This window comes from Furipterus horrens, unplaced genomic scaffold, assembly GCF_987537825.1.
Source record: "Furipterus horrens unplaced genomic scaffold, mFurHor1.1.pri manual_scaffold_8, whole genome shotgun sequence".
NCBI classification, from domain to species: domain Eukaryota; kingdom Metazoa; phylum Chordata; class Mammalia; order Chiroptera; family Furipteridae; genus Furipterus; species Furipterus horrens.
Window position 1 is genome coordinate 100128071 of NW_028327178.1, and position 24218 is coordinate 100152288.

Sequence of the window (24218 nt, forward strand, 5' to 3'; positions counted from 1 at the left end):
AAAGTTTTCCAAAAGTCACTTGAAAGAGCCTAATGGCCCAAGGTGCACCACAGAGACTCCTGTAGTGTGGACACAGTGCCCTTTGAGGGACGCCTCGCAAGGTGCAAGGTGCGGATGGTTCTGGTTCCTGCTCCCAGCTCCTGGCAGAAGGGCCGGCTGTGAAAGGGAGGGGGAGGGAGGAAGGCGCTGGGGTCAGACCTCCCGCAGGACAGGACTCTAGGACAGCTTCAGTGGGGCTCTGATGAGGCACGGTCAGCACAGGCTCTAAGACGGGCCTAGGTTCCAAACGGGAAGATGAAGAAATAATGCACCCCTTGATTTGCCTTGAGAAAGGCCAAGTTTAGCCTCATTTTCTGCTGGGACCATGGAGGCCCAGAGCACTAAGAAGAGGCAGGCAGGAGCAGGAGCAGGCGATGTCTCTCCTGTTCCTTTAACCGTAATCAGGGCTGAAGATGCTGACAGGTCAGTATTAGATTGCCCTCCCCCTCCCCTCACATACAACCTCCCAAATCCTTCAGCTTTCCACCCCCCTCAAGTCCAAGCCGGTTCCCAAGAGGAAGCTTCAGGCATAGAACTCATTGGTGGGGGCTTTCTTGTAGATGGGTTTCTTGCCCAGGTCGTAGCTGCCTTCATCCTTTTTCTTCATGCGGTACATCAGCAGCAGCACCAGGAAAATGGCAAAGAGGATGCCCACGCCGCCGCCCACGATCAGAGCTGGAGGGAAGAGGAGACAGTAAGGTGAGAGCGGCAACTTCGGACCCGGGGCGCCCTCCCACGCCCACCAGGCAGTTCTGTTACAGCAAGACATCCTCACCATCACGACCACCTGTGCCCGGCACAGTGCTGCTTGATGTGATTCTCACGGCCTCACTTATGAGAATGGGGGGCAGGGGGGTCATAAGGGTCCCTGAGGACCATAGGGCCGGAGTGGCAAAGCCACCATTCTAACCCACATCTGCCTGAATCCAAAGCCTGGCTCTGTCCAAATACCAGGCTGACACCCCCAACAGCAGCTTAGCCGTCCGTAACTAAGCCGGAAGCAAGAAAAATTGCAGGCTGTGGAAATGGTCACAGACACACACTTATCACGCAGCCCTCTAGCCGTCCCTGTGTGCACCTGTATGCTTGCCGCATACACTTCTATAGACAGGTAGACTCATCTGGACACCCAGGTGTACACCACCATACACAGGTGTACACGTTATCATCCCCATACTCCTCTGTTCTAGATATTGTAGATGGAGGTTACTGATCAGTGGTTAAGGCTGCCTAGTGCCCGCTCCCATCCCTCCACTTACTGGCTGTGTGATCATAAGCTCCCTCATCTCACTCATTGCAAAATGGAAATAATACTACCTTTCTCATATGTGTGTCCTAAGAATTAAATACACTAACCCACTTACAGTGCTCAGAAGTGCATAACATGTGCTCAGTAGTCATGAATTGTAAATGTCTGTGGTATCTGTGTCCCTCACACCCGGAATCAGGTCTGGCACAATAGTGAGTGACCCTCACAGCTGGGTGCCAAGAGCACTGCCCAAGGGCAGCTGGCCAGGGTCAGACAGATGTGGGTTTCTAACTCGGGTGGATATTCTCAGGAGGCCAGAAGGCTCACTTCCATTTGTGGAGGGGACAGGGATGTCTCCCAGCACCCTTTCTGCGGCAGATTAAGTCCCCTAATTCAGTCTTAACTCAGGCTAAGAAGATTAACTTTCCGTCAAAGCTAAGCTCAGAATGAGGGCACAGGGGCCGAGCAAGGGTCTTTCTTGGCTAAAACTATGAAAAAGCAGCAACAAAGTGCCCCCCAGGAGATGCCAGGAAAAGGACAGGGAATACCAGGAACCAGCCCCATTCTAGTCACCCTCACCTTCCCCTCTGATGACCCCAGCCTCTCTAGTAGGTCTGTGCTGGGACTCCCCAGAAGGTCAAGGTTCAAGTATAGCCTCAGAAGTGACTGTGATCCTAGGTTCAAATGCCAGGTCTACCACTCCCTGGTTTTATGACCCTGGACAAGTGATTTGACATCTCTGAGCCTGTTTCTTTCTCTGTAACAGTATTGATAACCAAACCCATCGGAGAGGGTTGTTGTAGGGACTCAAATGAGGGGGTCACATGAATCACAGGGCACATGGCAAGCACTTGATAAACTCCCAGGGGCTTCTTCAAAAAGTGGGACTGGATGTCCCGCCTCAGCTAGCTCAATAACGTCATTTTACATGAAAACCATATATATACTGTTCAAATATATACTGTTCAATTCTCTACTGGAAGATTTAAGAGAGGACATGACTTCAGTCCTGTCTCTTGCTCTGTGTTCCAAGGCAAGTGGTTTGCCTTCTCTGGGTGTCAGCTTCCCCAAGTATAAGAAGCAGTTGCTTGGAATAGGTCAGTGGTCTTTTAAACAACTTTTATGGTTTTAAAGAAAAAAAAATTTTTTGCTTTAAAAGGAGTAGAACCCTTAGTTGATAAAAGCAAAACCTCATGTAAACCCCCATAGGACTACACCCACTGAAAGCGAGACTATGGTTGAAAAAAGACAGGGGAAGCTTTAAAATACTTCAACCAAATAGTCTGAAACTAAAAAGGCCAAATGGTCTCTCGGGGCCCCTCTAGTCCCAACAGCATCCCCACCCCACCCACGTCACACAGAAAGGAGAGAAGGAAAAGTGAAAAGAACACTGGCTCACGTGCTAGGGGGCAGGGGCCAGGGCTAAGCTGGGCCCAAAGTCACCTGGGGCTATACTTCCAGGGAGCCTCATCTGCAAGATGCAGGCAAGGTCCTTCATCTGTCCTGGATGGAGGCAGGACACGGGACTCTCTCCCTGTACCTCAAACCTCCTGGGAGCCACTGGCCCAGCTGGCTGCCAGGAGACGGGAGTTACCGAGCCAGCGCCCAGGGTGCCCTGTCACCAAGCTGCCTCATCCAGACTGTAAAACCTGGCCACAAAGGGAGCTCCCTCCGACAATACCCCTCCCCGCAGCTCTGGAGACCCGCAAGGCTGTCAGGGAAGGAGGGAGGGAACCAGCCACCACCCCAGCTGATGGCCCCACAGTCAGGCTGGACGGGGCCACTCCTGCGGCCTTCCCTCACCCCGAGACACGGCTTTCCCCAGAACAGCACGCTAGAGTCGCGCACCCTACGGCTCTGCCTGAGGCCAGCTGCTGAAGTGCTTGAGGCCTCGGTTTCCAATCAGTCACATGACGGTTCCCTGTGTGTCACCTACTGCGAAGGCTCAGTGAAGATTCCATGACAGATACGTGAAAAATGTTATCAACAAAGCAGCTTCAAAATGGAGTCAGAGTTGCCACCCTAAAGGAACTGCTTTGCAGGCACTAACTCCTCAAACTTAAGAAGGTGAAAACAGGACAAAATACCCTTTGGAATGACGGGGCCTAAAGCAGCATTGTACTCCAAACACTGTTTGCAAAGTTATCAGGAAAGCAGATAGCATGCCTGAAAATTGAAGACATTCTTTAGAATTAGCATCGCTATGCTAGCTTATCTGCTTCCTTAGCTTATATACCAGCCATAGGAATTCCTTCCTTCCACTCAACGTCATTCCCCTTCTCTTTCTCATAAAGACCCCTACGCCTTCCTCTCCTCACTGGAACACTATTTGGGTTTCGCCCGAATCAGTGAGTCCTGAATAGCTCTCTTCTTCTGGGTCTCAAAATAAGCCCTTGTCACCTCTCCCCCTGACCTTATATTTTAGATTAATATATCCTACTAACAAATCAGAACAGCCCTTTACAGTTTGCCTAGTTATTTCAGATTCTATTTTTCACGGCATCATTATACCAACCCAAGCAGGGGTCACCGTCTGCATTTACAGAGGAGGAAACTGAGGCTCATGTCTACTGAGGTTCAGAAGCCGCTCAGCCAAGGTCAGAAGGCTGTCAGATGATAGAGCTGGGGAAGGGGAAGCCACCCTAATCCTAAGGAGCCCTGGGCTTTCAAGGGAGGTTTCCAAAGAATGTTAACTTTTAATAATTAACTCCCCAGCTACCTAACCCAGGAGGTGAAAATGCTTTGTTCTCAGGGCAAGTGAACGACTCAACTTGTCTATTCTTTAGAAGACTTTGCTGTGCAATTCTTTTCTCCCTCTACCAGGCTGCCCTACACTACACACACACACACACACACACACACATACACACACTCGCACATACGCATACACACCCTTGGGATCTTACCTGCCAGGACCTCTGTCCTCTCAAAGATGTTGCTGCCCTGGGCAGTGCTGGACATGGACACCCTGTTGGACACCTCTTCATCCCCTTCAGCAGGTGGCAAGAGCCTCTTGGGGATGACCTCATTCTCCTCCAGTTCCTTGGGTTCCGTGGGGACCCGGCTCCCAGGCCCTGCCCTCTCAGGAATGTGGTTATCTAAAGGCACCTGGATGGGGGAAGAAGAAAATGACTCAGCCCAGGTTCAGGAGGGGCTGAGAGGAGACAGGGTCACTCAGCCCAGTGGGGAATCTGGTTCGGCCATCTTGCTGACTGAATCACATGGTTCTGGAGCAGAAATCAGCCACAACCTCAATAATTATGCCATCAAATCCTTCCCCTCAACTATTCTAGTAGATATGTCTCAAAATGGCAACAAATAATGCCATGAAGGGTGCAGGGAAGCAGGTGTCCCCTCACTACTGCTCGGTGGGCATCTGAGTAACCACGTTGGAGGAAAGGGTTGGCAAAACTGCAAAATTGCCTTGAAGGCAGCAATTTTGCCTCTGAGACTCTGTCTTAAGATGCTAATTAGAGATTTGTATAAAAGATGATTGCTATAGTGCTATAATTTTAGAATATCAAAAAATTGCAAACAACTTTTCCATCCATCAGGAGAATCAGGTGAACTATAATTACGCAGCCTCTGAAAAGAGAAAGAACCTTTAATTATGTGGGGCACCACTCGTGACCCCTCAAAGTGAAAAACGCGATACGTAGAACTGTGTATATCATTTGGTGTTCACGTTGGAAAATACTTATAAAAGCATAGAAAAGGGGCTGGAAACACATCTAAATGTTGACAGTGATCATCCCTGCAGGGAGGATGGCCTGCCCATGACCCACAGAGGTGCCCGCCCCAAACGAGCCCAGGGTCACAAACGAAAGTCTTCTCGCAGAGTGAGGTCAGACCCTCACTTACTGAGTCACTCTCAACAGACGTCACAGAGCAGCAGAGGGAGAGGCAAGGCTTGCAGTTACTCACCAAGGGATGGCTCACGTCGGGGAAGACCCTGGGGTCCTCTGAGTCATCTGTAAGGTCAGAAGGGCTGTGTGAGTATGAGGTCAGTTACCCCCCAGATAAATTACCCCTTTCAGCCATAGCTGCTGGGAGTCCAGACATATAAGCAGCTCCCAAATGCTGCATGTCCAGAAAGGGACCATTCCCACCCCAGCCTCAGTCACCTCATCTGTAAAATGGGGCTCCTAACAGCTGCCTCCCTGGACCTTTCCCAGGAATGTCAAGCTGGTAGTTGGACAGATGCTCGGTCAGCTCCAAACCCTTGCTCAGTAAAGGGTAGGTCCAGGGACCAACAGCACCCCTGGGTGCTGGATGCAAATACAGAATTTCACGGCCCACTGAAATAGAATCTGCACTTTAACAAGATTCCCCAGGGGGCTCCTTTGAGAAGGCAATATTGCAATATTAAAATATTAGAAATTGCAATATTAAAACATTTACTTACTGCTTGGTATGTACAGAGCTTCACCTGAGTCCGATGCCCAAAACACTGATGTAATGTCATTTCTATTCCCATTTTACGGACTTGGAAACTGAGGCTCAGCGGCCATAGCCTGGCAATTTGAACTCAGGATTACGTGACTCCAAAACTCAAACTGAATTACTACACCACCTTGCACATGGGACGGATGTTTCCTAGTAGTTCTGTCTGGTTCAGCATCCAGGGCCAGAAAGTCATGCCACGCCCCAGCCCTGGATCCCGCCCCAAGAAGCTCAAACGCCTTCACCGACTCCCACCCGTTCTGAATCAGGGGCTTGTTCTTGGTTTCCCACCCACACTTCTGCCCTTGTAGGCCCCCAGGTCTTTTTTCCTTTCAAAGGAAGAAAGACAATCAGTTCTCCCCACGCCAGCCCACCCTCACTAGGCCCTAGGTGGACGGCTCCAGGCTACGAATAGCCCAGGGCTGGAAACGGCTGATGCAGTTCCTTTGTTTCCTCTTATGTGAAGGGGAAGGAGCTCTCCAGGAAAACCCTCACAGAAGTCCAAGTCTCAAGGTATGGTCAGCTGCCCGGAAGGAGAGACCACGTTCCCTCCAGCCCCGCACCCCGGGCCTGCCCATCGCAGCCTCCGTACCCAGATCTCCAGAGCCAGACAGCTCAAAGTCATCGGATTCCTGCCCGGGGCCCCCCACATCCTCATCGTCTGGGAGGGGTCCAGAAAAGTATCGGCCTTCCAGGAGGTCTTGGGGGTCGATGACCTCGGTCTCTCGGATCTAGGGTGGAAAAAGGAGAAAAATCAGCCAATAGCCCCATAATGGTCTATAACAGCCCCTGAGCCATGAAAAGCAGTGGAATGGGCATTGGAGAAGGTGAACTGAGGTGCTGGAAGGGGACCGGGCCAGAGCCTGGAGTCCCGGACCCCTTCTGGCCCCTACTTGCCGTGTGACTTTACATAAGTCCACTTCCCATTCTGGGCTCATAAAAACGATAAAAGGTGGTAATAATCAGAATGTACATATAGTATTAGGAGCCATTTGCTAAGCACTTGATATGTGTCAGGCCTTGTTCTTAATTCTAAAGGCACGATTTTCACCCCATTTTACGAACGAGGGAAGTGGATATTAAAGACAAGAAATCATTTCTTTTGGTGACACAGTAGCAGGTGGAAGAGTGGGGATTCCACGTCGGGCGGCCTGACTTCAGAGCAGCACTGCCCCCGTGCAGGCCGGCCGCAGGGTACGCCACGCCAGGGTCCGGGAGCCAGAGCTCTGTGATGCCGCTGCAGCTGAGTCACAGAGGGCTGCGGGCCCTGGGACACCGCTCCGCGCTGAGTCAGACTTGCCCGGGACAGGCAGGGCCGGCTCACCCACACCGCAGGATAGCTTCAGGCTTCAGGTCAGGGCGTGGTCCAGCTCAGCGCCTTAAGAGTACCTAAGTGTTCTCTTATAATCCGCCTTCCAAACAGCTCCCACAGATCTATTCTGCCACCAACACTGCAGAGGGGTGCAGTTTCTGCCCTCATGTCACCCATAAGTGTCCCCCAGCCCCTACCCCACGGGGACCCACCTGGTTACAGCAGAATCTTAGGTCCACCCCCACTGAGAAGCTTTTAAAAGGAAAGTAACAAAGGTCCAGGGAGGCAAAGAACCCCCCCCCCCAACAAAGGTTTTATATATTTATTTTTAGAGAAGGGGAAAGGGAGGGAGAAAGAGAGGGAGAGAAACATCAATGCGTGGTTGCCTCTCACACATCCTCAGCGGGGGGCCTGGCCTGCAACCCAGGCATGTGCCCTGACTGGGAATCGAACTGATGACCCTTTGGTTCACAGGCTGGCACTCAATCCACTGAGCCACACCAGCCAGGGTGGCAAAGAACCTTTTTAAGGGCCTACAGTACATCAGCTCCTCTGCTCCCAGTGCCTAGAGCTCAGGTGGGTAGGAAGCACTTGGAATGCCCATCACCCTTCCTCTTAGCTCCTGGGCTGAGGTTCTGTCCGCCCACAGAACAGCAGCCCTGGGCCAAGTTCATTTCACTAATTACTCAAATATGAAAGGTCTATCATTTGCCAGGAGGGTTAGGCTTGCGATTAAGTCCCATACACACCCCTCCCCAACAGCTTCTTTCCCAGAGCCTGTAACTGCAGGAGCACAGAATACCAGCTGGAGAGGCCAGGCATGTCCTGTCCTCTCATTTCACAGAACCTGAGAGGACAGGAGCCCCGGAGAGGTCAGTCACTTGCCCAGGTTCACACAGTGAGTTAGCTGCATAACTCACAGAGGGAAGAGGCCAGGTCTCTGCTTCTGATGCCCAAGGCTGTCCTTCACCCAGTACCACCTGCCAGTGCCACGGAAGAGCCCAAGAAGGAGAACTGGTTCCTAAGACAGGGTTACCATTGCAGGAGGGGCCCAGGCTCCTGCCACGGCTTCCGGGCAGAGGCGGGTGGAACCTGCTGTGAAACCCTCTTCCACTCCCCCGAGGGCATACGCTGGATTCCCGGAAGGAAGCAGGGCCAGGCTGGGAGGACGGCAGTGGGCGGCAGCCCGCCTCCCACACGAAGGGAGAATCTTTGCTGACCGCTTGGCGCACATGGGGGTGAGGAGTCAGAAGGGTTAGGCCTGGCTAGGGATGACTTCATAACTTGGGAATCGGGAGCTGCTGAGCTGCTGGTGTTGGAATTCCAGCCCCCGCACACAGCCCTGTCTGTGGCTGTGGCCTTGGTCTGGCGGCTCAGGAGTAAGGTTCCTCTGGTTGCGCAAGCCTCCAGCACCTGGGGGGCGGGGGGTTCCTGTACTCCTACCCACTTCTCCTGTTGCAAATTCCCCTGGGGCCCAGAACCAGCTAGCACCTGGGTGGCTTACCTAGTTAAGCACTTAGCACATAATGGCTCTACAAGTAGATCTTTTTTTGCAGAACTGGAAAGGAGGTGGGCAGCTCAGAAGGGTCAAGTCACTTGCCCAAGTTCACACAGGCAGAAAATGGCCACACTGGACCAGGACTGAAGCATGGGTCACTTGAACCTTTATCTACATACATATAAACCCACACGCATAAACACACGTGCACACATAGTGCCCGTCTATCCGGGTAGGAAGGGAGCCCTGTTCAGTGGAAGTGGAAGTCAAACCAGCCCAGGAGGGAAAGATGGTAGGTACTACGGCCACCTGTTGACCTGGCCTGGCCTGGCCTGGAGACCAAACTAGCTGTGGGAATCAGAGCTCCAAGTCCTCCAGACAGGGGCTGGGGTCTGGACAGGAGCTGTGTCAGGCTGAGGCCCTCCCTGCCCCTCTCGGCCCCAGGAGCCATGTAATTAACGTTCCTTCCTCATCACCTGCCTTTCAGTATGTGAGAGTGTTTCAAAACAGCCCACGCTGACGGGCTGATGTAACTACCTCCATCTCACGTTGGTGAAAGGAAGACCAAGAGGGGGCAAGTATGGCAACCTCATAGCCACGTCTGCAGGACGGAGGCTGAACCAGATTTATTCCCCCGTCAGCCCTCTTTGTGGTCACCTAGCCATCCCCAATCCTTCATATTTATGCCAGGCTCCTGGAGAGGATAAAGGACATGTCTAAGGTCACACCAGAGGTCAGCAGCATGGCCAGGATGAGACCCCATCAGATAACTGGGCAGGGTCCCTAAAGGCTGCATTGGATGACCGTAGGTGCCCTCTTACAGCAAGTCAAGGGGGCTTGGGAGAATTGTGAGGTGTGCTGATGAGAGGAAACGGGAAATTAAATCCTTCTTCAACTCCAGAAGCACCCTCTCTGGCCTGTTCTCCGGCCACAACCCCTGACAACAGGAAAATTCCCAAGCAGGAAGGAGCCCTTTGAGACTAAGCCAACAAGACAGGATCACACTGCAGGGGTTTGTGGGTAATCATCTTTTTTGTGTATGGCGCGGGGGGGCGGGGGGGAAGGCGTGCCCTCCCTTCCCCCATCCTCTTCATCAAGGCCCATTCAGTCTGGGGTGGCTTTGAAGAATGAGGTCACCCAGCAGCCAGGCCCAGCCCTGCCCAGAGAGGGACCCCACCCTGCTCCTGGCTAAGGATGTGGCCTGTTCTCCTCACCTCACTCCATCCCTGCCCAAGGGACATGTAGTCACACGTGTGTTCATGTACAGACATCATCCCCGGGCCCGCAGGTCTCCCTGTGTCTCTGTCCTTCTCACAGACTCACAACAGAAATCACCAGGTGAAGCAGCAGTAGGCCTGGGCGTCACAGACCCTGCTGGCCCATGGCTGGTGGGCACCTGGGGCAAGTGCCTGGAGGTTTAGAGATGCTGGATGCTTCCCCACAGAAGAGGGGTAGGTGCTGCTTTGTTCTAAATGGACTAACACCTGCCAACAGAAGGTATCTGAGGCCACAGAGCTCAAGCGTCTCATCTTATAACCCAGCAAACAGATTAAAAGACAAGGGGCTTTGCCAAGGTCACCCAAGCAGCTGGCGGCAGAGCCAGACTTAGAGCCTAGATCTCCTGGCTCTCGGACAGGAGTTGTCCTCCCTCCCTCCTGCAAGGGCTCTGGCTGGCCCTAAGGGTCTCAGCAGGCCCACAGGCCAGCAGCTGTCACTCCAGATATACGTCCAGTCCTTAGGCTATGGGCATAAAGCTAGGAAAAGGTCACCAACCCTATCCCAGAGTCCTACAGCTTTTGTCAGCACAGGGGCTGGGGTGGCCAGCACAAATATCCACCGCATGCTGGGCGCCCAGCTGGGTTTTGCTCTGTAGGAGCTCACTTTACTGGCACGAACCGGTAGGGTGTTCTGCCCCGTTTTGCAGGAAACTGAGGTTCTGTGGAATTATTCCTCTCAAGTCACAGAGCGAGAAAGTGACAGAGCTGGGATTCAATCCTAGATCTTTCTCAAGACTATGTCTTAGCCACAACCAGGCTTCTCACCGCCACCCACGCTTCACCTGTCCACCCCAACCACACAGTCCACAGCACGCACAGCCAGGCCAGGACTCCAGGGCACCCCTTCCCCAGGGCAGGGAATAAACAAGGGCAAAAGTGATAGAGCTTAAACAAAAGAACAGAGACTTGGCTGGGGCACCAGGGAGAAGTTCAGTGTCCTGGCTTGGGTGGGGAGGCTGGTGAACACCCTGTGCCCCATGAGTAAACCCACCAGAGCGATCCTGGCAGGATCTCTCCAGAAGGCACCATTGTCACCATCACTGTTTTCCCCCATCCCCCTTCGGAAGGGTCAGCCATCCCCTAGAATGAGCAAACCCTGGGGGCCACGACCAGAACTCTTTATACCTTGGCAGAACGGAAGGCTCCACCAGGGTGGTCCCCTGAAAAGGCAGATCCACAAGCAAAACTGTGTGAGTCTGGGGGCTTATTTCACACCTCAACTCTTCAGCGGCCTCTTTTTGTAACCAAGGCTAGTAGCACCTTGCAGGGTGATGAGGATTAAGTGAAATGCATTTGTGTGTGCAAGGGACCCAGCACACGGCCTGGCGCACTGCAGGTGCTCAACGAGTATTGGCTATTACTAATTCCCACCTGTCTTCCTTCTGGATAAGGGGGTTACTGGTCCAGGGGTCAGAGAGACCGGAGAAAAGTTGTTGAAGCAATTCTATTCCTAGAAAGAAGGTGGTCAAAGACGCTTTGCAAACTGTGAAGAGACATAACCCATAAAGGGTCAGAGACTCTTTCACAACCAATCATGTTCCCTTCAGACAAGAGCAAAAGACCCCACGGGCAAAAGACCCCAAGATGGGCAGAGACCTGCCCAAGGTCACACACCTTGGAGCACTTGTTCTAAGCAGAGAGAGGCAGAGAAAAGACTAGCTGTATTTTTCCAAAAGGATCAAACGGCAATGACCACAGATGCCTGAAATTCTATGCCAGAGTTAATTCCTGGTGTGCCTTGGGGGCAAAAAAGTATCTAGAAGGCAAACATGACAGCACACCAATCTATAACCTGGTGCTCTGGTACCCGAAGAGTTAAGCCAGCTCTGGGGGTGGGGTGGGGGTTCAAATGTCTGCTCTGCCCAGGCTCTGCCCACTCTGAGGTCGGGTTACTCTGAACACAATCACTCAGGAGAGTAGCCAGGCCTGGCACTGCCAGCAGCCAGCTTTTCACCAACCCCCCCAGGGCAGCCCATTCCCACAGCAAGGGCTCCAGGTTCCTGGGGTGCCAGCTTGGAATGGGGGCAGGGGGCGGGAGCTTCTAGAGCCTCTGCATGTCCCGTGCCAGGAGCTGATGGCGCACCCCTGCCACTAACTCCCTCTGGGCGATCTTGGGAAATTGTCCCTCTGGGCCTTGGTTTCCCCACCTGTAAGACAGTTCTCAAAGAGACAAGCTTCCCTCTGTCTTGAGGCCTGGTAACCAAGCTGGGCACTGCTCCGATTACCGGTGGAGACAGCTGGGAAGGGCTGGCTCCCGCAGGGCCGCAGAGACAGAGGTGCATTGAAGCTGGGGTTTGTAATCTAGGCAGCGGATCCTGGATCCCAGGTCCCTGCTGGATGGCGGGCGGGACGGACGTAAACAAGCCTCCCTGTTCTCAACAGCAGAGTCGATAGCCTTGTCTGGACTGATTAGATCAGCTCTGGGTGCTGGCTGCAAGCCTTTTCGAAGCCTCCCCCACAACTCCGGGAAGCCAAGGCTCCAGACCAAGTCAGCCTGTCCCAGGGACATCTCTCAGCCCAGCTTCCCCAGGGCAAGGAGTGCCCCTGCTTCTGATGACTCGCCCGGCCATTGGTCACCCCTGCCCCCAAGCCCAGAGAGGCTGGAGTGGCACAGCCAGTCCCTGCAGGCCTGGCCATGACCAGCAGGCTCCACCAAGTCACTGTTTCCACACATACCAACCTCTCCCTGCCTCCCCTTTCCATTACCCCAGGTGTCACCTGACTAGCAGCCTCTTCTACCGTGCCAGAGAAAACTGGGGCAGCCGAGCTCCGGGCCTGAAAGATGAGGAAGGGAACAAGCAGAGAAAGGGGGGGGGGGAGAGACTGGGTTGGAGGGCCTGGATGGGGGGTGGGAGCGGAGCGTAAGTGGGGCCACAGAGGCACGTGGGAAGTAGGAGGGGTAGGAAGGGGGCTGCAGGAGGCCAAAGCTGGAAAGAACTGTTCAGATCACAGGGTGATCTTTGAGGGGCTCCTGGAGCCCTCTGAAAAGGATAAAAAGTTTTAAATCCCAAGAGCTATAACCACTGGTTTACATTTTCAATGTGAGTACAGACGCCACCTTCCCGAAGCCAACCAGGTTAAGGACTCTTGTCTAGCCGGTAATGATAAACTAAACTTAAGCCAGCACTTTACAAGTTTGCCAAACACCAATGATGGCCCTCGAGTGACACAGGTGTTTTATAGAGGACACTGGAGCTCCCATTGGTGAAGTGACTTATTAACTAACTGTGTGTCACCGAGGGGTGAGAAGCAGAGCTGGGCAGGACTTGGGCTCTTCTAGCTGTGAAATACCCAATACCCACTTTCCAGTCATCCAGTGTTCAGCAGACAGGGCCAGAGGCCCCTTGGAGATTTTGGGGTCGCACCCAAAGATCACCAGTGAGTTAAGGACAAACCAGCCAGGTGTGCTGTCCTCCCAGGGTTAAGTCAGGCCCCAGCTGTTGACAAATGCCTTCTCCTCCTCCTCCCTCTCTAGGCACCAGGCAATGAAAACATAAGACAACTAGCTTTTCAGAACACTACGTTGTCTGCCCATCAGCACACCCCTCAAAGCCCAGAGCCACTCAGCCTCTAACATGGTCCTCTAACTCCAGAGGGTGACTTCCGACTTCTAGGTAGTGTCCTAGGTCGTTAGTACCTGTTGAAAACCCCCTGCCCCCTGTCCCTCCAGGCTGCCAACTCTTCAGCAGGGGGTTCCTACAGATGGGGCAGGAGGGGTGGGGCTGCTGGGAACTGGTTCTTGATTAAATATAAACCCATGTGATAATTAGCAAACAGCCCGCTGGTAAGACAAACAAATAGCTGATTTGGGCTCCATCAGCCCCACCCTGGACTCCTCCCCCTCCCCGCCTTGCAGCTGTGGGTTAGAAATGGGGGAGGGGAGAAAGCTTTCCAGGGGACAAGAGGGTAGGTTCCTCAAAGGTACCAGGTAGCATCCAAGTGGCCTGGACAAAGAAGGACACTGTCACTAAGAACGCCTCCTCCCTACCAGGCATGACATTGGGAGCTTTATTTGTCATGTCATCTCCTACAAGCCTCACCACAGTCCAGATCTGCTTACAGGCCGAGAAGCTGAGAGACTGCTGGTCCATCCTGAGCCAGGTAGGACTTCACACGTCTGGAGTTAGGTCTGCCTAACTCCAAACCAGTGTTCCAATCAGCGCCCTCGAGTCAGTCCCAGAAAGCAAGGAGGGACCAGAGACCCCTGGGGTCAAATCCAGTCTGGACTGTACCAGCTTTGCTCTATAAACTCATACCAGTTGCAGCCTTCGTTTTGCTTGAAAGGGGAAAGGGGAAAAACAAATAAACAAAAAAGGCACTACCTGTTCAGCAGGGGCCAATGACCAATTGTGAGGAACTCTGTCAAAGTCCGCGTACAGGGCAAGGCACTGTAAAGGATTGGGCCACACTAATATTTCCCGTATGTCCCCTCAGGGCCCTGGACATGAGATGTTATCTTTAATAGGCTCTTGAAGGACAAGACACTGGCACCCATTGAAATGTCCCTACCACAGAGCCATCCTGTAGCCAAGAGGAAGAAAGGGAATGGGTGATTCAGGCAGGCCAGTTATTGCTCCCTTCCACTGACTCACAGAGCCCTGTCCAGCCCCTTCCACCCATTTTAAGTCTTTTGGTAATCATACCCAGCAGTACTGGAGGCTGAAGACAGTTAAGAGTCAATTCCTCCCAGGAGGGGCTGGGGCGGGGAGCCCAGCCTGGCTCACCCAGCCTCTCATTCAGACCGCTCAGCACTTCAAGTCCTTGGAGAAGCCCTGTTTCCAGGAGCTGAAAGGCAAGAGCTGAATGGCCCTCCCACCCCCAACTTCTCCTCTTGTTCAGGCGCTTTACCAAGAGGGTCAAGAAAGCGCTCCTCCCCCTATCAGTGGGCTCTCAAGACAGGAAGGAGCCTGGAAGGCTCTGGTCCAACCTCCTCATTTTAGAGTTGGGACACACTATGATCCAGAGAGATAGGGCGTATTGCTCAAGGTCACCCACCAATTCAGAAGTAGGACCTGAGGTATCTACCTTCAACCCAGCCAGTTTCCTGATCTGGAATGCTGTCTGAGGATGCGCAAAGGAGAAACCTTGTGTTATCAGACAGACCTTGTTCTGACCTTGGCAAACCACTACATTCTTCCGAGCATCATACACCAGGAGGCTTTCTTATCAGTAAAAACTAACCTCCATGCACCTATTAGAATGAAGTTACACACCTGAATATTACTTCTTCATTCATCCAAACATTTCCTGAGTTTTTAACTACAAGACAGTTATGTCACTAAAAAGGAACAGAGCAGAGTTCCTGCCTTGGGCATGTGTGGGTGAAAGTGGTATTTTGGGGGTGGGGATGGGGAGGCAACTCAGAATTTGGTGCAATATATCATTCCTTCACCAAACACAACTTTCTTCAAGGGAGGAAAAGCCTTAGCTGTCTTTATGGTTTCCAATGTCCTTTATTAATAGAATACTGGAGTGAGAAAAGGGCTCTGGAAGCCATTCAGTTCAAATCCCATCTTACAGATGGGGGATGTAAACCCAGAGAGGGAAAGGGACCCAGCCTCATGGAGCCCCCCACCTCCACTCCAAGCCATGGCCCAAATATTGTCTCAGGACTTCTAAGAATTCCAAAGAGCTCTCACTGGCCCCCTGGGCTTCCTCCCCAACCCCAGTTCTGTGCAATCAAGGAGAGAATTGTCAAGGAGAGCAGAAGCATCTCTAAGCTAAAGTACACTGGTGGGTCGCGGACAATTCCCCAGAACAAATTGGGCCCGGTGCCACATAGGTGGGTTATGCTCCTGGACAGCACCACCTGGAGGGGTGGGGGTCAGACTCCCAAAACAAGGCTGCCTTTAATTGGCCAGGGAGGGAGTGGCAGAAAGGCAGTTCAGGGGAATGCTCCCAGCTGGACAGGAAGAACTGGTTTAGGACGGCAAGCCCCGGCCACATGCAGAGGAGGCTGGGTGCTCAGCCCAGGTTCCCTTCCCCAAACCTGTGGCACCTGGGGGGCAGGGGGCACCACCTAAGCGGAGGGCAGGCCTTTGGTTTATTGGAGGGGCTACTGCACAGATTTTGATGACCTACACGCTCCCTGCTAGCCCAAAGTGGTGCCTGCTTCACCACTGTCAGTCCCTGCATCTATGAAGTGGGCGTAGTACAGTCCCCGCAGGCTTTTGGTGGAGTGCTTTCCATACACCCAACCTGGCACAGGAAAAGCACTCAGCAAACCATAACTGTGCTTAGCACAGCCCTCCTCCTGGGCCTCGTTTTCTCCACCAGCAAAAAAAAGAGCCGACGAGACCATGCCTGGGGTCTAATCCACCTGTGATGAGGTCTGATTTTTCCAGCCACAACTTTGGGAGGAAAGGGGGTGGCAGGGCCAAAGGGGAAAGCCCCGTGACCCAGTTAGGGGTAGAAGGTCTGTGACACTAGCCAGGAAGGGAAGCACTAAGATCAGGATGAAACAGAAGGACACCCCTCTCAGGAAGCAGCTGCTCAGGGCTGACTTCTCCCCCAGCAGATGGGTCAGCATGCACAGGAGTGACTTCCCTCCCTGAAACCACATCCTTCTGAGACACAGTTGTCTGCTCCTCACTCGAGCACGTGCGTTGGCCTCACAACCTGTAGGGACTTTCCTCTCCCGCTGCCCAAGCCAACAGCACTCAGCATGGCATTCCTTTGGTTGCCTCCCCGACGGCTGCACTCCTTCAGGGCCTAGTAAGGACCACTGCACCTGAGGGCAGCAGGCTTGGGTTTGGGTCCTGGCTCAGCCACTGATCTCTCAGCAAGGTTACCCTTAGTTTGGGGAAGTCATTCCCTTCCATCTCAGAATTCCTTGAGGCTGACCGGCCCCAATATCTTTAGATTCGAAATGAGTCTTGAGTTATCCAAGATGGGACACAGGAGAAAACCACTCAGAGTAGCATCAGACTACAAGTTCAGATGTGAGCAGGGAAGGACTTGGAAGCCCAGCTGCCTAAATAGAAATCAGCTCAGCCCCTGAAGTGCTGTGTGACCTTAGGCAAGTTAGTTAGCCTCGCTAGTCTCAGGACCAGTTTAAGAACAGTAAACAAGGTTGTTATCAGAATTAGGCTAGTTGATAGTCATGGGATAGACATTAGAAAGCTATTAGAACATTGCCGGAGGGGCCGGTAAGCACTAAATGGTATCATCGCTGCCTATCTGCAACTGTGCTGGAAGTTTAATTGCTCAGGGTCTTATTCATTCCTTAACTGAAGCCTGCCAAGCAGAAATGACTTTCCCCTACGTAAGCCCAGAGAAATAGGAACCCCATACAGAAACTGACTAGGGACTTGCTCGGCCCCCCACCCCCAACCCCGCAAAACAAACAAACAAACAAAAAAACTAAAAAAAACAGGGTTTAAGGGCAAGAAAGGCACACAAAGCCCAGGCCCCTGGGGCACAGCTCGCCTCTCCCAGCAGTTCCCCATCTTCCCGGAGGAGATTGCCTCCCTTCTCCCCAGCAGCCTGCTGGGGTGAAAGGAGCTTCAGGTGGCCCGGGGTTCTGTAAGCAACGGGAACCAGTGGACAGCGAGGAGGAAAGCCTCACTCTCACTCGGCGTGGGTGCTTCGACTGCCCAGTCTGCACTGAGCAGAGGTAAAGTCTTCTCACAGAAAGGGGGGCAGGGGAGCGCTCAACTGGGGTGAAGTGCTGAGCCGCAAGCATTGCCAGTCCTCAGTCTCAGCTTTGCAGAGACAGACCCTAGAGAAGCGCACTCCCCGGTCACCTCCTGCCCCACTCCCTCGGAGCCTCGGTGCAGATGGGGAAAGTGAGACGCGGCAGGGGCAGGGCCCTTGCCCTGTCACAAGTCCGTGGCCACAGCTGAGGCCAGAAGTGAGGTCAGGGCTCAGTTCTCCACCCCGGGGTGTGTGAAACAAGGCCCCGCAGGACCCCAAACTCCTCCCCCTCCCGAGTACTCGCGCCCCCTGTCACCCCCGGGCAGCTGGGATTCTGGGGCTGCCGGCTCCGGGCGCCCAGGGGACGAGGAGCGGGGTTCGGGGCTCCGAACCGGTCCCAGGATCGCCGGGGAAGGTGCGGGGGGTGGGGGAGAGGCGGCACCGGCTTAGTCACGTCCGAGCCTGGAGCCCGCGACAGCGCTGAGGCCAACGGGAGGCGGGAAGAGCAACAGGCTGGGGGCGCAGGGCGAGCGGCGCAGCCACCCCTTTCCTCCCGGGGGCCTCCCTGCGACCTCGGAGCCAAGTTTCCAACAAAGTTTCCCCGGCCTCGGCATCTCCGTAGGGGCGGCGCAGCCCCCTGATCCCCCTCTATCCCAGGCTCCCAGGAACAAAGAAGGTACTGGTCTGCCCTCCCCCGGGGGATCTCCAAGCACCTACCGACTCCGCGGCGGCGGCGGGGGCGCCCACGAGGAGCAGCAGCAGCGCGAGGAGGCGGGCGGGGGCCATGGTAGCGCGATCCGGAAAGGGCGCGCAGGCTAGTGGCCGCGGTCCGCGATCGGCCCTGCTTATAGGCGGCGGCCAGCCCCGCCCCGCCCCGCCCCGCCCCCGGCGCCCGCACCCCTGCCCCCCCCCCCCCGCCCCCAGGAATTCCCGGGGAAAGCTGGGCCTCCGGGGCGCTGAGCCCGCCCGCAGAGATGGAAACCCCGACGGACCCACCCTGTGCGCGCCAGCCGGGTCCCCATCTACCCCGAGTCACTGTCCTCCGGGAGCCCCAACCCCCGTTATTCGATCTCTGCTAGGCAGGCCCCCAAAGATCACTGCGTCTAACCCCCTCTTAAAGCGGGGGAAACTGAGGCCCACAGACAGGAAGGACTTGCCCAAGGTCCTCAGTTTAGACCAGCGCTCTTCAAACCAAGTACGCTCCTGTCAGAGGGTTCGAGGACTTTCCAAATGGGGCAGGAACACCGGTAGTTTCAAGGTGTCAGCAAACTTTCTGTAAAAGGCTAAGTATTTGAGTCTTTGCCGGCCATACGGTCTCGTCGCAATTACTTAAACTCTACCGTTGTAGTTCAAAGGGAGTTAAGATAGCCTGAAAAGAATGCGTGTGGCTGTGCTCTAATAAAACACTATTTATGGACACTGAAATTTGAATTTTATAAAACTTTCACGTGTCATTCTTTGATTCCTCCTTCCCCCCTACCCCACCCCACTCCCCCCAAGCATTTAAAAATGTAAAAGCCGTGCTTGCCCGGGCCGGGTTGCTCAGTCGGTTGGACTGTCATCCCTGTGCACCAAAGGGTTGCGGGGTTTGATTCCAGTCAGGGCACATACCTAGGATGGGGGTTCCATCCCGGGTAGGGGCCCCTCGGGCTACAGGAGGCAACCCATTGATGTTTCTCTCTCACATTGATGTTCCTCTCTCTCTCTCTCTCTCTCTCTCTCTCTCTCTCCCTCCCTCCTCTAACACTCTCACTTAAATCAATAAACATATCCTTGGGTGAGGATTTTTTAAATAATAATGATAAACAGAACAAAAATGTAAAAAACTACTCTTAGTGAACGGAACAAAAACAAGCCAGGGGTAGAATTTTTGGTCTTAGGGTCACTGACCTCTGTTTTAGGGGGTTTTAGGGGATTTGTTTTTCCAGATTTTGAAGTTCCTTAGAAGTTTTATCTCTCAGGAAACTGGTCTACAAGTTTAACTCCAATCCCAGATCTACTTCCACCTTTTTTTCTTTTTCTTTTTTAAATGAAAAATAAAAAGTGCCCTGGCTGGTATGGCTCAGTAGATTGAGTGTATGCCTGCAAACCAAAAGGTCGTGGGTTCAATTCCTAGTCAGGGCACATGCCTGGGTTGCAGACCACGTGCAATGGATCTTAAAAAAGAAAAAGTCATGTGTCGGCCTTATCCCTGCATCCTCCTAACAGTGCTGGTAGGTGGGAAGGATGATAAATCCTCTGGGGCCTCAAACACAGGCACTGTTGGAAACATTAGTGGGGAGCATCCTATGATAATCAAAGTACTAAAGTGCCTAGCTTCATCTCTTCTTTATTTTTTTCTTCTTTATTTTGTATGGTATAAAGATATATACACACATACATTACATATGTCCTTAAAGAATATATATATATCTTTCTAAGGCTGAAGCATGGCTTCAGAACCAGGATATTTGGCCTCTGTTGGCACATTATGGATTCATATGCTTTGTGAAGAGTTGGGAGTGACTTCCCCTCTTCCATCCCATCCCTTAATTATTATCAAAGGATGAAAATCTTTTGCTGCAGAGAGCGTTGACAGTAAAGCAAACTTCAAATGCTGCTCAGCTTTATCCCCACAGATTTAAAGGTAAGCAATTTTTTTTTTCAGCTATTCTTAACACCCTTCCCTAGGATTTGGAAATAAACTGAGAAATTGAATTAATTTCATGTCAGAATAAGAAATTCTTTTGCAAGTCAGATAGGTTTTGCAGTGTTTGCTGTCCATAGAATTGAAGGAGGGCCTAATCTAGTTGTCAGCAGAAAGATCATTAAAAATAATTTTTGATGATAGACCACTATGCAACTTTGGTTATCTCTCATCATATTGCTATAATAAAACTGTAACAGTGGGAAATTGTAACAGTGGGAAATTGTAATCCACCCCACCACTTTTTGGACATTGTTTCTACAAGTGCTTATAGGTAATAGCATGTTTGCATAAGAATCCTGGAAACTAACTTCAAAAGATACAGACCCTGACCTTCAGACATCCCAGCTCCAGGAAATTTGTTGACCTTCAACTGTGAAATCAGGATGAAGTGAAGCCAGGATGACTAAACCAGGATGATGCACATCGGATCATCACCTGCCTTACCTGAACTGACTATGCTAGTCTGCACGTAGAGAACTTTTCAACCCCCTTCCTTGCTTTCTTTGTCTGTTCCCCTCTCCCTCCTTATAAAAACCTCCTGTCTTCACTGGGAGGTGGAGATGGGCTTTGAGACGTGAGTCCTCCATCTTCCCAGGACATGGGCTTTGTGACATGAGTCCCTTATCTTCCAGGTGGCTGACACCTGAAAAGAAACCACTCTCCTTTACATCAGCGCCTGCCTCTGGAGTATTGGCTTTCATAGTGGCAGGCAGCTGGACCTGCTTTTGGTTACAAAACACCTTTCATTCCCACCATCTTCTTTAAGTGAAGGGTGTTTCTCAGCACCTACAGCCAGTGGTGTGCTGGTAAATACTTAGCAATAGGTGGTGTATGAGAGTGGGGAAAAGAGAGTCAGGAAACTGCTAATTTGTGCCATTTGCCAATTTCCGTGGTGTAAATACTCCCTTGTGGCTGGTTTCAAGCTACCAATGTGATGTTACTGGACTTGGAGTTGGTTAAGGATGAGCAGTAATTTTTTTTAATCCTCACCCAAGGGCATGCTTATGGATTTTTTTTTTTTTTTTTTTTGAGGGCGGAGGAGAGAGAGAGAGAGAGACATCAGTCATTTGTCTCCCACACATGCCTCAACTGGGGAGTGAGCCCAAAACCCAGGTATGTGTCCTGATCAGGAATCGAACCCACAACCTATGGGACCAACCACCTGAGCCACTGGCCAGGCCAAGATGAGCAGTATTTGCATCACACAGATACAATAGGCGCAGATAATATCAAGGGCATAGATAACAGTAAAATGCAGGGAAATAAGTAGGAAGTGATGCATTTTGAGTACTTTCTTTGTTTTCTATATAGTTTATTTAATTGTAAGTTTACATAATTTAATTTTTAGTAATAGTTATGCTTAATTACTACCCACAAAATGCCCCAAACTTGAACCAGTACAAGTTGATTTCAGCACACCACTGCTCAACAGTTGTAAAAATTAGGAATAAAATTATTGCTAAAACAATCTCATTCTAGTACAAACAATATTCATCCAGCGATATGTGAACTAATTGAGGAGGGATATTACCCAATTTTCCCTTTTCTGTTCAATAATTATTTTTCACGGTTTGTAGGATTGGTTTCGTGAGCATGTATGTATGTCAAATTGTACACTTTAAATATGTATAGTTTATTTTATGTCAGTTGTATCTCAATAAAGGTGTTAAAAAACTTGGTAGAATGTTAAAAATTGTAATGTATTTATATTGTTTTGATCAATTGTATTCTTATAATAGCTGTAATGATAGAAAAAAATTAATCCCTGGTCTTATGGTCTTAGAAAGTGAAGTAATGATCCAACATTCATTTATATATTTTATGCAGAGAAATATGACAGAGCTATCAATAAGCTATGTAAGCATAAAAAAATACACATAGGGAAATGTGGTGGTGGAACATAGAGTGGAAATTTGCATTCGAGTAGAAAAAAGAATGATGTAAGATTTCTGACTGTTCAAGAAGAGCCTGTTCATGTATTTTTTAAATGGATGGTTGTATCAGATTGCTCAGGTACTTAGTTCACTGGATACATTTTAAAAAAGAATGTAACTTTATTTTTAAGTGTATGACTTTACAATGTGTCAGAAATTACAACATTTGTAACTATGTAAACTTTTGATGAAAAAAGGTTAGCTGTCAACTAAAAAGTGTGCCAGGAAGTACATAGTTTTCAATAATCATTTAGAGAGTACACTAGAGAAAAAGATTGAAGTCTTCTAGTTGAGACAGTTAGTGGAAGCTCTTCTATAAAACTATGCCAACCCCCCTGAAATTAAGAAATTAACTCACCCTTCTCCAGGGTCAGAGAATCTCTCTGAAGATGTGCAGTGTGTTTGAATACAGTTATTTGTGGATCTGTAGGGTTTGAACCTGTGCTTTTTGGATTGAGGGCAAAGGGTACATGGATGGTTCTAATTTGTAGTGTACATCTCCATGTAAATTTTTCTGGGGCAACAAACTTCAGATTTTCTTTTCAGATCTACAAAGAAGTCATGACCCCCAAAGAGTTAAAAACAAGTTGACTAGAACCCGAGGCACTTTAAGAAGTTCTAATGGGTTCGTCTTTGGCTCCCAGGAAACAAAATGCAATAAGTAGTCAAGCTTTGTGGACCTGAACTGAAGTCCCAATTCCCTGCCTGAGACTGAAGAAAAAACAAAAGAAAACAAAAAGCCAGCCAAGCAAACAAACAAAACCCACACAACTTTTAGGGTAAGAAATTCTTGATTAGCCCTGGGCAGGTAGCTCAGTTGGTTAGAGTGTTGTCTTGATACGCCAAGGTTTTGGGTTTGATTCCCAGTCAGGGCACATTTGAGAATCAACCAGTGAATGCATAAATAAGTGGAACAACAAATCTCTCTCTCTCATCAATAAAAGAATATTTTAGAGAAGTTCTTGATTAAAATCCTGGTTCCAGCACTTGCCAGTTAGAGGAAAGTTTGAGAATTACTTTGCTCCTTGGTAAATGTGGGTAAAAAACCTACCTCTTGGGGTAATTAGGAGGATGGAATAAGGGCCAGGTACCTTGCACATGTCCCTCATGTTGGTTTTCCCACCCCTTTCTTACTTTCTACCCCTGATATGGAGTAAGTCTGGGGGATGTTCTCTACCCCCCCCCCCCAGCTTTCTATCAAGCAAGCAGAGAAGTGATTCAGGGAGCCGACAGGCACCTGCCCCACACACAACTCAAAAAAGGAGCTGAGACTCAGCCTCCAGCAGGAGGGAGGCTGCCCCTCCCGCTCTTCCCAGGTCCCCTAGGCCAGAGTTAACTGAGGCTGGGTGCTCGGCTGGAACATCCAGAGCTACCAAGGCCAAGAAGCTACAACTATCCTGTCCCTGATGGTCCAGCTCTAATGCCTCCTCCTCTTGGAAGCTTTCTAAAATCCCTTCCCTCTCCTCCTAGCTCTCCTCTCGCTGTCCCCGAGACCTGCAGGTCTCCACCTGTCCCTTTCCTTGGGCATACATTCCTTTCTCACTATATCAGTCACAGGTTTAAAGCTTAGGCTTCAGGGTCAGAGAGACCCGAGGCAGGACATGTTAACCTCTCTGTGCCTCAGTTTCCTCATTTGTCACTTGGGAGTCATTATAGTTGTTATATATCATGTGTGTGGAGAGTATGGTGCTTAGCACAATGCCTAGCACGGAAGTGGTACCTGTTTTTGTCACTACAGAGGTCTCCTCAGTCTGGAGTTGTCCCCTCCCCAACAGCTCCTCTCTCACACAACAAACAACAGGTAATCCTGTCACTATTTTCAGAACAGCAGAGAGAGTGGGCATGGGGCTCTCTCTTGGAATGGCACCAACCCTCTCCGGCCTTCCTCAACATGCAAATCTCTCTCAGTTCCAGATAACAACAGCCTGGAGCTTCCAGAAGCCCTGGAATGTCCAGCCGCTGCTTTGAATAACTGCAGACACTGGGAAGGACACTCCCAGACCTTTCAACCTAGGAGATAGGCAAATCCATTATCAGACAGGCAAACCAAGGCCCACCAAGTGGGTCAGCAACCCCCAGAGGTATTTTAAAGAATTCTAAGAATAACCCTCACCTCCTCTGATCACTCTTTCAACCTTGCTT

General features: G+C 51.2%; 1 protein-coding gene across 1 annotated transcript; it reads right to left on the bottom strand.

Annotated features, from left to right (window-relative positions):
• On the bottom strand, positions 1 to 18283 carry SDC4 (syndecan 4). Its single transcript, XM_090286463.1, has 5 exons — positions 18171 to 18283; positions 6324 to 6462; positions 5213 to 5259; positions 4195 to 4396; positions 1 to 714 (listed from the first exon to the last, which is right to left on the bottom strand). The coding sequence occupies exons 1-5, from the start codon at positions 18237 to 18239 to the stop codon at positions 563 to 565; spliced, it is 609 nt and encodes a 202-aa protein (XP_090142589.1). The 5' UTR covers positions 18240 to 18283; the 3' UTR covers positions 1 to 562.
• Positions 18284 to 24218: the final 5935 nt, after the last annotated feature.

Bases quoted from the DNA above. Each gene is read 5' to 3' on its own strand.
- SDC4 (XM_090286463.1), bottom strand. From the start codon at position 18,239: ATGGCCCCCGCCCGCCTCCTCGCGCTGCTGCTGCTCCTCGTGGGCGCC. The intron at 6,463-18,170 runs GTAGGTGCTTGG...TTTCCACCCTAG, and splicing joins CCGCCGCCGCCGCGGAGTCG to ATCCGAGAGACCGAGGTCAT. The intron at 4,397-5,212 runs GTGAGTAACTGC...TCCCCCATCCAG, and splicing joins CCGACGTGAGCCATCCCTTG to GTGCCTTTAGATAACCACAT.